The 12,840-nt window shown below is 36.2% G+C and overlaps 1 protein-coding gene across 5 annotated transcripts in view; it reads left to right on the top strand.

The window, feature by feature from the left end:
- The window catches only part of ELL2 (elongation factor for RNA polymerase II 2), a 77,362-nt gene that overhangs the window by 16,495 nt on the left and 48,027 nt on the right, over window positions 1-12,840 (top strand). For 2 of the 5 annotated variants that reach the window (XM_023212190.1, XM_023212193.1), the window contains one exon: window positions 2,049-2,096. The exons of 1 other annotated variant lie outside the window; for it this stretch is intronic. In XM_023212190.1, the coding sequence (XP_023067958.1) occupies window positions 2,049-2,096 (48 nt within the window). Of the gene's footprint in view, window positions 1-74; window positions 165-2,048; window positions 2,097-12,719; window positions 12,802-12,840 lie in introns of those variants that run through there. 2 more of the 5 variants (XM_023212194.1, XM_023212192.1) reach the window with 2 other exon arrangements.

Raw genomic sequence — 12,840 nt, 5'->3', positions numbered from 1 at the left:
CAGCTGAGGAATGGAGAAGAGATTCAGAGTTATCACCCAACAGGTGCAGTGAGCCTCCAGGATGAAGTGGATCTAGAAAAAGAAAAGGAATGGAACTTGCCTTTTGGAATGAAAGGTGTGATCAGAGAACTAGGAGGACTGATGTCTCTAAGTGCAAGAAAGAGGTAATATCCAGTGGGGATATCAGCAATTTGAAAACTGAGAAGTTTGCATTTATCTGACCAAGAAGAATCAATGAACTTGATGGAGAGAGAATTTCAAATTTCAATGGCGAACTGAAGACAACCTCTGAGTTGCCAGGATTCAAGAAGGGAAGTGTAATGAGCCTCTAAGGTTATATTCAGTGCTTCTGATTTGGAGGGACATTCAGAAAGCAGGGCTGTTGGAAATATTATGAAAGCTGGAACCTGAACCTGTATAATCTCAATTGTAGGGCCACCTTACTCTTCCACATGAAGAGGGGCTCCCCAGGCTCCTGTGGACTTGCTTTCATTACTTCAGGAAGAGTGAGTTTAGCCATGGAAAGTAGTTTGGGGGTGGCGTTTTTCCCCTTAAGAAAGTTAATGTATGTTTATATTTTCATAAAAGGCAATGAATTAGAATGAAAATCTACTAAAAAATTAGGTTTTAAAAATTCAGGTGCTGCCGTTTTATTTTTCCTTTTTAAAAAGTTCACTTCTCCCACACCAATAAATGAATTTGTTACTCAGTAGTACTTAGATTCTGCTGATAAGTCCAAAGTTAAATGATCTTTTATGGTAATAGAACATTAACAGTATCCATTATAATGTTTTCTCCAAAAAGATACTTGTTTATTCATTTTTATAAATAATAATAAGATAGCTAATGTTACACTTGATTTTACATTCAGGTGGTCTGTCTTTTAAAGAAGTACTTATCTTTATTTCTTTTTCTCTTGCATTTATTATAATCCCTAATAGTAAACTTTTCAGTCTGCAGAGAAGTTTTGGGAAGCATTTGGAAGTAGTAGGTGACGTGCTGTAGCTGAGGTGGGAACATTGTTAGTGCCTCTATATTTTTATTTGGGGTAGAGATGAGACCAGAAACCACTGTTTTTGTACATTGGATTTGAATATGAAGGTGTGAGTAGTTTACAGGCTGATGTACTACCATTAAACATACCCAAGTCTGATTTCTTCATGGGTTTCTGTTGGCAATTTGGAAAAGCTTTCCCACAGAAAAATATGCTGGTGACTATGAATACAGGAAATCATGCAAAAGACTATGGCTGACATTTACAATAACAGCTTTTCTTCCAAATGCACAACTCTATGATAAAATATTGAAGTTATCAAGAAGAAAAAGCTCATAATAAAAAACACTGATCTAGAAATTACGTTCTCCTGCTGAGAATCATATGAGAGAACTGGTAACCTGTTTGGCTCTCTATTAAAAACAAATCTCTGATAAAATGTGAGAAAATGGAAAACAGGTTTATTCTCAAATGTTTAATTTTATATTTCTAGCATCCTGTTACAGTATTGCAAAGTTCCTCCAATTATCTCTTCCCTCTTCCCACCCCTATTAAAAATATACCAGGAAAACTATGCAACAATACAGTTTTTTTAAGGTAAAATTGAATTGGTATACTAACCATTTTTTGCCAAATCATGTTGGTCAGTTTCAAAAACATGATTAGCTGCACTGCCAAAAACTTTATTTTGTTTGTGTGGTTCAGAGAGAAATGTAAATAGTGTGATATTGTTCATCCAAGGCATCTTAATATAGTAACATGCAAAAGAAAGTATATAATGAAAAGAGATTTTCACACATTATGACACTGACCAAATACATATTTTTTTTCTTTCTTTCTTTCTTTCTTTTTAATGGACATGGGAGGTCTCACTGTGTTGCCCAGGCTGGTCTTGAACTCCTGGCCTCGAGTGATCCTCCTGCTTCAACCTCCCAAAGTGCTGGGATTAGAGGCATGAGTCACTGTGCCTGGCCCAAATAATATAGATTTAAAGTTTAATCATTTAGTTCTGTGTCACAGTAACCAAGGTTTACCTGTTTGTTTCTTTTAATAGAATTTAATTCCTTTTCGACCTTCAATTCAGTTCCAAGGACTCCACGGGGTGAGTACTCTTCTTGATTTAACAAACAAATCTAATGTTCTTGCACGCTATTCAGCTTTTAAAATCCGTTTTCAGTTGACCCTTTTATTATAATCAGCCACTCATTCTGTGAACTTTGTGAATAAATGAAAATGTCTGACATCTTTAAGATGCTTGAGTTCTCTTATTTTCTTAATCTACTTTTTAAAAATTCATATATGGTTATTGATGTTGACAGTGTTTTTTATCCATATCATGAATAATTGCATGTTTGAACCTTTTTATTGAAGTATAATGTCCATCAAGGTATTATATGTGAGTATGTTTTATCACAGCTTAACATCCATAAGGGATTATTTATTTCAGGCAAGTTATGATTGTGATTGCTTTTACTATTAACAAAATTTTGCTGTGTGTGCACTTTTTTAAGTTGTATGTACTAGGAAATGAAATATGTAAGTAGAAATTGAGTTTTTCGTATATATAGAATAAACAAAGTTTTCTGTGTATTTTATTACTGCATTTGAAAGTGCAATAAATGATAATGTCTAATAAAATGGACCTATGAATTTTGTCTTTATAATAGATGATAAAGTTTACAGGAATAGAATCAGTACTTTAAAATTATTATTATTAATATTTCATAATAATAGTAGACTCAATTATTCTTTTTGCTTCCTCATTTAAATTAATATGTATTCTATATTTGCCTCTACATATCAGCTATAATATGGAAATTTGTAATTTCTGTAAATGGATTTTTAGAGCTATAGAGAAAACATAAGCTGAGGGAGGAAGATTCTTGATTATTGTAAATCTGCAGACTTCTGAATTTTTGTTGTCACAAAAGGCGAAAGTGTCAATTTAAATAAATAGTCTTTCTAACCTTTATAACTTGAAAACAGTTCAAGAGTCAGATTAATTACATCATTCAACACAGACCAAGAGTACTTCTAAATGTGTTGTGTAATGCTTGCTTGAAGGAGATGTTTGTGTGGATATCAGAGTTTTGCTTCTACATGACAGCTTTACAATGAAGTCCTGTTTTTCCTCTTCAGTGACTAAGTGTTCATGAATGGGATCCTAATTGGAATAAGTATTCTTCTGAATTTTGTTGTATAGCTTTTTAGTAGGTAGTCATTAGTACATGCTGATTTTCTATTCAAGGGCTTAGTTCAGGTGTTTATTTAAGGCTTCTTGAGTTTTCCTGCAAATTTTAATGACATCAATAATATCTGAATAGATGTGCCAGGGTCAGGCCTAATTCTGCCAGCCCTGGAGGGCTCCATGAATTTTCACTAAAGAATTATCTAGGGAGAAGAGGGCTAGAGGAAGAGTGTAAGGTTTGAGCTGCTTTTCTCTTACTGGGAGCAGTAGGGTTCTGGGCCTGATGCTTCCCTTAATTTTTTCTCCTGGGAAATACAAATAAAGGATGTTTTCTAAGGAGGCATCAAGTTATGCCGAAACCCTAAATCATGGAGCACCAGTATGTGCAGACTTCCAAACTCTTCATTCTGACCCTTGCAGCTTTTAGCAGTCTAGGAGGGAGTATGGTTTTCTCTAGCATACTAGTTGCCCCTGGGCCCTAAGCAGCATTGCAAAGCAGGCAGTTTATATTTGAAACCTTAGACCACCTTTTCTAAACTTTCCTCCCTTCAGCTTTCCTGTCCCATGTGTCCAAGTGCCCTCAGTTTATCTTTGCCTGCTCCACTTCCTCTTCCTACTTTATTCCTTGCCTTGATATAGTTCACTGATGGAAACAATTTAGATATAAATGACTGATAGGTTTAAATCTTAATGGGTGTTTGAATTTTAACAGATAAGCTTTTTAATCCAAGGGAATGGTAATTGGATTTTGTAGAGTAGATGAGGAGTGGAGGTACTATAGACTGAGAGCTATAGGATGTTTGATCCTACTTTGCTTATTCTAAGTCTGTCTCCTCAACCCCCCACTCTTTTCATTATTCTAACTGGGAACAAAATATATGGACTCAGCATTGTTTTAGAGCCTGCAGCTGCATTCCATCCACCCCTCCCCCCTTCTTTTTGCAGAGCTCTCCCCAACCCTTTGGGACTTAGTAAAAACAAAGAGTCATTACTGGGGAGAGAGTGGGTTGGCACAGCCCACAGGGAAGACGCAGAGCTACCAATGTGAGGGTCTTCTGTACACTGCTCCTCTGTTTTTCTCAAGAGCCATGATAATTTAACGTTGCCTTGCTATTGCTTTAAATCCTCTCTGAAGAAGTATGCTTACAGATTTTTTCCTATGTGGAATATGTTTAGGGCTTTAAATTAAAAGATTTAAATTTAAATTTTCCACAAAGTGTACTTTTCCTTAATGAGAAATTTTATTTGTCTTCTTACATCAAATGTGACTGAAAATGTACCTTAACTGTCATGATACTGTCATATATAGGCATATTTGAAGTATAACTAAGCATTTTTAAAATACCGTTTTAAAACTGAACACGTAGTGTTAAAATCATTTTCTGTTTCCCTGATGAGACTCACGCTAAGCACTGCATCATTATGTTTTTCCTTGTTAACTAATTATAAGTATATTTTTTCCCTCAGTTGTGTCTTTAGAAGGCCAGAATTTGGGTCTTGACTGGTTAGCTTTTAAGCGTATTTGCCTCTGTGCCTGAACATGTTCTCTTAGGTTGAAGTTTTCTTCTAAATAAATGCAGACTGAAATATTAAAGTATAGCAATATGTTGCTAAAGAGTAGAAATTCTGAAAGTCATTGATTACCTGGATTTTTATTATCACAGTTGGGCAGCAGCCTTTGTAGCATTAAAAATATAAATTGTGACTTTCACTGTTCATTCTACCCCTGTTCCTTAACGGAAAAAGGTGCTCAGAAAATTAGATGGTCATTGAGGGCATTTTCTGGATTCAGAAAAATGAGGAAATATCTATGGTAGCAGTTGATTCTCATTTCTAAACTCATGAATATCAGGAGGTGAGTAAATCATCCAGAATTGCTTTGCTGATTCTGAAGAGTGTGAATCAACCAATTCTCACAGTTCTAATCTATACCTAAGACACTTATAACTAAAGGTTTACTAGGATTATAAATCTCTCTAGACCAGCATATTTAAACAGAAATGGTAGCCAGTAGATTCATATGGGCTACTGCACTGTGATCTTCAAGTTACAACATTCAGAGGGGTGTAATGGTATAATGCACCCAGTTTCCAAAAGCAACATTTTTATTGTGAAGTAAGCTTTATAAAAATCAAGATGGTTCTATCTACTGATCTGATACTGAAAATGTGACAGGTGAAAATTTTCCACAGATGTGTTTCAGTACATTTTTAAAAACAAAACTCTGTATTTGCATGCTTGTTGAAAGTTTCTTGTCTAAAGACACACAGTTAATAGTGGCAGTGCTATAACTACACTCTTGGTCTTCACACTGCTAGGGAGAAGTTCTTCCTGCCATACTGTAATAACAGTTGTTACTGATGCAGTTATCAACCAACGTAATTGTTCTAAGCAATAAACTATAAACAGGTAGCCTAATCAATGAATGTGCTAATAGGCTAATTTATTGTTCTGCTTGTTTCTTATTCACTGCGCAAACATTCTTTCAGCCTTTACTAGTGCCAAGTGCTTGTTATGTACTTTGTGTGAAAAGATGCAGGGATGGGCATGGCGTGGGCTCCACCCTCAGAGAACTCACAGTCTTAAGAAACACATACAGACTAATACTTAGAAAATAATTCATAATGTAGGATTCATTCAGAACCCTCTACTCAGAACTTCTATGGAAATGGGGGACTGTCAGGAACAAGGCTTATATTTGTATTTCTCATTGGTATGAAATAGCCTTTTAAGCAATGGTTTTAGTAGATATAAAATGTCACATCTTGGCAATAGGTTTGTAAAATTCCAGAAGACCTATTTAAGAACTGTGTGTATGCATGTGCACACACACAAAGGTAAGTGTGCGGTATGTTATAATTGAAATAAAATCTGAAATGGCAAGGTTTTCAATAGTGAATAATGCCCACGTCTGCTGGCATGTAGTAGCCGTACAGAGTGGAGTTGCCTCAGGCCTCAGTGACTCATGTCCAGGGAGTGATTTCCCCAGGGCAGTGAGAAATACTGCTAACTTTGTCACAGTATATGAGATTCTAGACCTCGGTATTAACTCAGTATTTGTTATGAGAATATTGTTCTAAAATTCTTTCTAATTTAGTTAGTTACTTTCAGACTCAGCAATCCCAGAGGCTTTAGAAAATAGTTTTACATAACGTAATTTTTAGAAATAATAAAATAATAATTATTTTTTCAGACAGTGTATTGCTCTCCAGGCTGAAGTTAAGTGGAGCAATCATAGCTTACTGCAGCCTTGAACTCCTGGGCTCAAGCAGTCCTCCCTCCTCAGCCTCCCAAGTAGCTAGGATTATAGATGCACAGCCATGACTGGCTAATTGTTTTTGTTGTTGTAGAGATGGGTCTCACTGTGTTGCCCAGGCTGGCCTCAAATTCCTGGCCTCAAGCAGTCCTCCTGACTGGGCTTCCCAAAGACCTGGGATTACAGATTTGAGGCACCATACCGGGCCTAATTTTTAGAAATCATTTTTAAGAATTTAAGAAGAGGAATGAAAATAGAAAATATTTTCAATAAGTACCATGCAGTATCTCCTGTGAAACACTGAGTCACACACATTTTTCCCAGAATGAACAAGGAATAGCCAGCCAAACAAGTTCTAAATGTATGCCTTCTAAAAAGGCATAATGACCTTCCAAAGATGAAATTGGCATTTAACTGGTAACTTTAAAGGCTGGAATAGTGCTATAAAACTCTTTCAGTAGAATCATTAAACAGAGGGTTGGATTTTTCTTCTTCTTTCTTTTTTTAATACCCAAACTTAGCAAAGCCTTCAGAGATATTTTGTTAATTATTTATTTTACTTTGTGGGGGTTGTGGAGAAGATTGGGTTTGAAAAACTAAATTATACAGTATTTGAAGTTAGTAGGCAATTTCAACCCCCTTGAAAATGCTTCCTGCAAACTGCCCTTCCCTACCCTACTTGGTTCCTGGGGAAGCAAAGATAACTATCAGCTTGAAATACGCAGCAAAGGTAAAAATAAATCCCCAGCACTGCCATTCCGTCTTAGATGATATGCCTTCCCTCCGACTTCTTTCCCTTGACGTTTTGGTTTGGCTAGCCTACTGGTTTTGCCAAGGGTTGTGTTTAGTCAGTCGGCTCTGAATGTTGCCGACTAACAGCTACCTTGATACTCTCGGCTCTGAATGTAATTAATACTAGAAGAATGTTAAAATTGTATTTCTTTATAATGGTAGTTCTGTTTTAATTTTTTTAATATTACAGTGGTTAACATGCATAGATACCATCTAATATTTTTGCTGAATTACAACTCTTTAGCCACATGTTAATGTACTAAGATGTTAATAAAATAGTAAATTACCTAATTTTTAAAAATTTTTAATTTTTATATATACACGCACACAACACATACACACACTGTTTTTTTTCTTTTTTTGTTTCTGGAGACTGAGTCTCGCTGTGTCACCCAGGCTGGAGTGCACATTTTTAAAAATCTCATTTTACCCAGGAGATGGGCTGCCCCTGGGGAACTCTGGAAACTGCATATTTTCTCACCCAATAATTGAATCATACTTTGAAGCTATTGTAAATTGACCAGAGGACCCACCCAACCCACCCCTGGCCCTTGAAGAGCTCAGAATAGCAGAGGGTGGGAGGGTAACTTTGATTGTATGTTTATGGTGCCTGAGGAAACTATCTCAAAGTACTCACGGACCATACCCTTACACAGGCGCCACTGTGAGTTACAGCAAGACAAGCCCCCCAAAACATGAGCACAAACAGGGGTGCTCACCCTGCTCTGTCCTTCATCAAATTGCATCACCTTGGAATGCAGCAGCTGGAGCCATAACTAATATCTGAAGGTATCACAATTGCCATAAATTGTATTCTTAGCAATGAGTGAAGCTTACTGCCTTCACTTAGCAAACATTTGTGAGTACACGATGTATACCAGGCACCATGATAGACAGATAGACAGTGTGTAGACAAGGTAAAATAGCCCATTTGTATTCCTGACATTACCTGTTTGTCAATAAAATTTGTCACTAATTGGCTTTGCTTTTTTGTTTCCCACCAAAAACTGAACTTGTGGAATTGAGTTACTTATATTGCAGGCAGTGTCACTTTAGTAGTACTTACTTATTTAAGCTTGGAAAATAATATTTTACCAGTTCTATGATACTTTGTGGTCCCTTAAAGTTAACCATCCCTTACTCTGTCACCTATATTGGAGTGCAGTGGCTCAATCATAGCTCACTGCAGCCTACTGGGTAGCTGGGACTATAGGCACGCATTACCATACTCAGCTAATTTTTTACCTTTTTGAAGAGACAAGGTCTCCCTATATTGCCCAGGCTGGTCTCCAACTCCTGGACTCAAGTGATCCTCCCATCTCAGCCTTTCAAAGTGCTGGGATTACAGGGATGATCCACCACCCAGCCCCACCTTCTTGAGGAGTTAGGATTTCACCTTGGAGATCAGTGCTTCTTATCTGTAAAATTTCCCTGGAGAGCTATGATGAGGTTTGGAAACCTGGACTTAAAACACATTTTTTTTCCCCCAGATTTTCTTAGGATAGCTCGATTCACTCTCATAAGAATGTTTGAAGAATATACATATATATAGATATGTATACATTCTCTTCTCAAAAGAAGCTTCATGACTTCCATCAATTTCTGGGTAACCTCTGACCTCTCTAATGTGAGAAAACTACATCGGTAAATGAGTGCCTTCAAACACATTTACGAATAATTCACAGTAAGGCAAAACTGTTTTACATCGCTTAGCTTTACACATATAGATGTAGACATTAACACTACTGAAACAAAAGTTCCACAACACAGTCTTTACCCTTACTTCATCAATGTACCCTGATATTTTCTATTCCATTCTCTTTCATTTAAAAAGAATCCTAGTCACAATCCACTAAATTAATGCCATGACCTTCCAATGGGTCACAATCTATTATAGCTTATCAAACATGGTAGGAGATTATCAACTATTTAAATAATTTTAGCCAGGGAGTCATGTGGTCAGATTTGCATTTTAACATGCTTCTCCAATGGCTGCCTTGACTTAGTCATTCCTTATATATGGAAGTCCTTACATATGGGAGGACAAGAAGAAGAGATAAGGATGTCTCTGTATTTATTACTTGAGCATTTGGTTAGGTGGTGAGGCCATTATTCAAATCTGAAATAGATGAAAGAGCAGGTTGAGAAGGAGACATGGGGTGTGTTTGGTTTGGAACATGTTATCCATGAGGTGTTCAGGTTACACTCCAGTCCTCATTCTGTCAGAATGGAGCTGCCCAGGGGGTATTCCCATTGGATAATTGGAACAAAAGGATTTTCAAAAGCAACTCCAAAGGACATTTTATTGGGTTTAATTATACCTGGAACTCTAGTCGTGAGAAGAAAGAAAAGGTTGATTTACAGATGAAATTCTGATGTGAAGCCCTATTTAAAGAGTAATTTTTTTCCTAGCTGTTAAAGAATACTGGTTTACATATGAATACTGAAAGCTTGGGTATTGTTACTTTTAATTACTAACATTTAGGGAATTTGAAGCTCCTTTTGTTAAATTGTGCCCATACTAATTAAGAACAATGACGGGCTAATAGAGATTAAGTGTGGTATATTCATTTAGTGTAAGAGTATACAACGGTGAAAAGCAGTAACTTATAACTCTAAGCAGGCAGAAGAATACATATGGTATGATGCTGTTTGTGTGTGTGTGTGTGTGTTTTTTTTTTTTTTTTTTTTTTGAGACAGAGTCTTGCTCTGTCACCCAGGTTGGAGTGCTGTGGCCGGATCTCAGCTCACTGCAAGCTCCGCCTCCCAGGTTCACGCCATTCTCCTGCCTCAGCCTCCCGGGTAGCTGGGACTACAGGCGCCGCCACCTCGCCTGGCTACTTTTTTTTTTTTTTGTATTTTTTAGTAGAGACGGGGTTTCACCGTGTTAGCCAGGATGGTCTCGATCTCCTGACCTCGTGATCCGCCCGTCTCGGCCTCCCAAAGTGCTGGGATTACAGGCTTGAGCCACCGCGCCTGGCCAATGCTGTTTTTATAAAGTTTAATAACACGAATAATCAAAAAATCTATTGGTAAGTTTACATATGTGATAAAACTATTAAAAACCAAAAAAGGGATGACAATTATGAAAATGAGAACAGTGGTTACACCCAAAGGGAAAGGCAGGCAGAGGGAAAAGGAGAGGAGGATGGGTGGATGTGTTATTGCTCACATTCTAGTTCTTGAATGGTGAGTTTACAGGTTCTCATTATGACATTGAACTTCATAACGATCAAGCTATACTTATTTTGCAGAAACAAATATGTTAAAGTTTGTTCTCATTATCAGTAAAGACAATTTGTCATCTTTGTGGGTTTCAATAGATGCCAGAACATGTTTCAATAGATGCCAAAAAGGCATTTTGAATCTGTATTTCCTAATTATTGGAGAAACATAAAAGAAATTTTTGGAGATGCCGAGTTCAAATATGACAAGACTTTAAGGAGAAAAACTGGATATTAAAGGTTTTAAAAAACAAGTTGACAAGGAGAACAGAGAAGGCAGGTCTTGTTATCTAGAGCTAGACACCAGCTAATATCTTGCTAGTCAGCTACTTGATAGAGTTGCTTTGTCATCTATCAGTGGAGAAAGAAAGTTTTCTCTGTCTGTGATCTCTCTCCCCAGTGGAAAGAAGGTACAGGCAGAGTTGCTGGCGTTATCAAGGGTGTGGGAGTAGAGGCTACTTTCCTTTCTGAGTTAGCATTTGATGTTTTGGAGCAGCGGCATTGTAAAGTGTCGTAGGAAAAAGTCTAGTCTAGATAGGACAGATCAGGGGAATGAAAAGCAGCAGTTGGTTGAATTTTAAAAGATGAGGTTCTTAGGGGGCTTAGAGTAATAAAACTCAGAATGCAATATGCAAGTGATTAAAGAACAAAATTGAGCCCACATCAGGAGAGGGTTGGTACCTAAGCAGCCATAGGAAAAGGGCAGTTCTTTATAATACATGAAAAGCCTGGGGTTTAATAACCACTTAGTAAGTTATGTTATGGATATCTTATTTTAGAGTGAGAATATAAGGCATAGCCATATTTGTGAAGGTAGTAATACTCTACTAATGAATACTTGGAAGTTTTTGTTATGACTAATCTGAATGCTTTTTAGTTTTTCTTTAATCTAGTCATGTTGGTAATTTATAAGTCAGTTTTCAGATTAGGAAGGAAGGTATTTAAGGTTGTTCCATTTCCACTGAATAGTAAGATGATGCTTACTTACACATTTCCACAGCTGTTTGAAAGCTCTGTATTTGGCTATAACGAAAAACTTTGTTAGGAATGCTTGATGTTTTGTGTTTTGTTTCTAAAGGAAGACAGTGTTTTGTTCCTTCTTTAGAAAACTTGAAGAATAGCATAATGAGTCAGGATTAATTTGGGATAAAGTCTTTTACTTCATAATTTCTGATTCTGTAAAAAAAATCTCTAACCTCTTTCAATAATATTTAAGGTAATTGAGTCAAAGGGTAAGTATCAATAATAACCTAAAATCTAGTTATTATGTTTATGCAGCCTTTATTGTTTTTCTGATTGAAAAACAAAGTGAATAAACATTTTTTAAAGTGTATAAAATACACATAAGAATAAAGATGAATAATAAAAGGGTTCCTAAAAGTGAAAAACAGTTTTATTCAATTTCATTCTAGTCTTTTCTTCTTGCTGACATACATTTTAAAAATTGCAGTCTCAGTGTGTTTCTTGCCTTTTTATATTCCTTTTTTCATTTAGCATTATCATGAGCATTTTCCTATGTTATTAAATAGTACAAGTTACTTTTAAATAGCTACCTAACATTGCATTTTATGGATGCACTATCATTTAGCCATTCTCCTATTACATGTATGGTTTCTGTATAACAATAATGGTATGATTAAAATCCATGTGCATAAATTATTATTGCTATCTTTATTTCCTCAGGATAGATTCCTAGATATGGCATTTATTAGGTGAGAATACTTTTAAAGTTTTCAATAACTGTAGCAAATCATTTATCCTGTCCGCATCCCCCACCCCCAGAAAGCTACTGCTGTCTTATATTCCCATAGCTGTTCAAAAGTGCCAGTCACGAGGGGTTTTCCCCAGCCAATATTGGATACATGTTTTTTGAATTTCAAAATTAATCATTTGATAATGTTTAAAAACTGTTTGACAGTGTGATTTGTTTGATTACAATCTGACATGAGTAAAATATTGCAATGTTTTAAGATAGCGTGAAGTAACATCCAGTGCCTTGCTGTCTCCATCTGGTATTGCTAGGAGTGGTTTTGAGTTTTTCATTCCTTTGTATTATTCATGTTTTCTCCCAATATGGTGGGGAGAGTTTTTATTTTAGTAGTTCATGAATTCCCTTTGACAAAGTTACTCTATTTCTCTTTTAAAAATAATTATACTACTTATATAACTTTTTACATACTGTATTTTGCTATTTTGACATTTTTGTTTACCATTTTTTGTGGTCGTAATTATTTAGCGCTTTTGAATTTCTACCTTCACCTTTAGATGCCTGTCTCCTTTAAAAGAACATTGCAAACATCTCACAAAGCCTAGCGGTATGGATCTCTTTTTTTCATGGAGCAATGCTGTGAGTTATTGGCCAGGGGATAAAATGTTTTACTACTTT

The sequence above is a fragment of the Piliocolobus tephrosceles genome, chromosome 4 (genome assembly GCF_002776525.5).
Source record: "Piliocolobus tephrosceles isolate RC106 chromosome 4, ASM277652v3, whole genome shotgun sequence".
Lineage (NCBI taxonomy): Eukaryota > Metazoa > Chordata > Mammalia > Primates > Cercopithecidae > Piliocolobus > Piliocolobus tephrosceles.
This window is presented reverse-complemented; position numbering and strand designations above follow the sequence as displayed.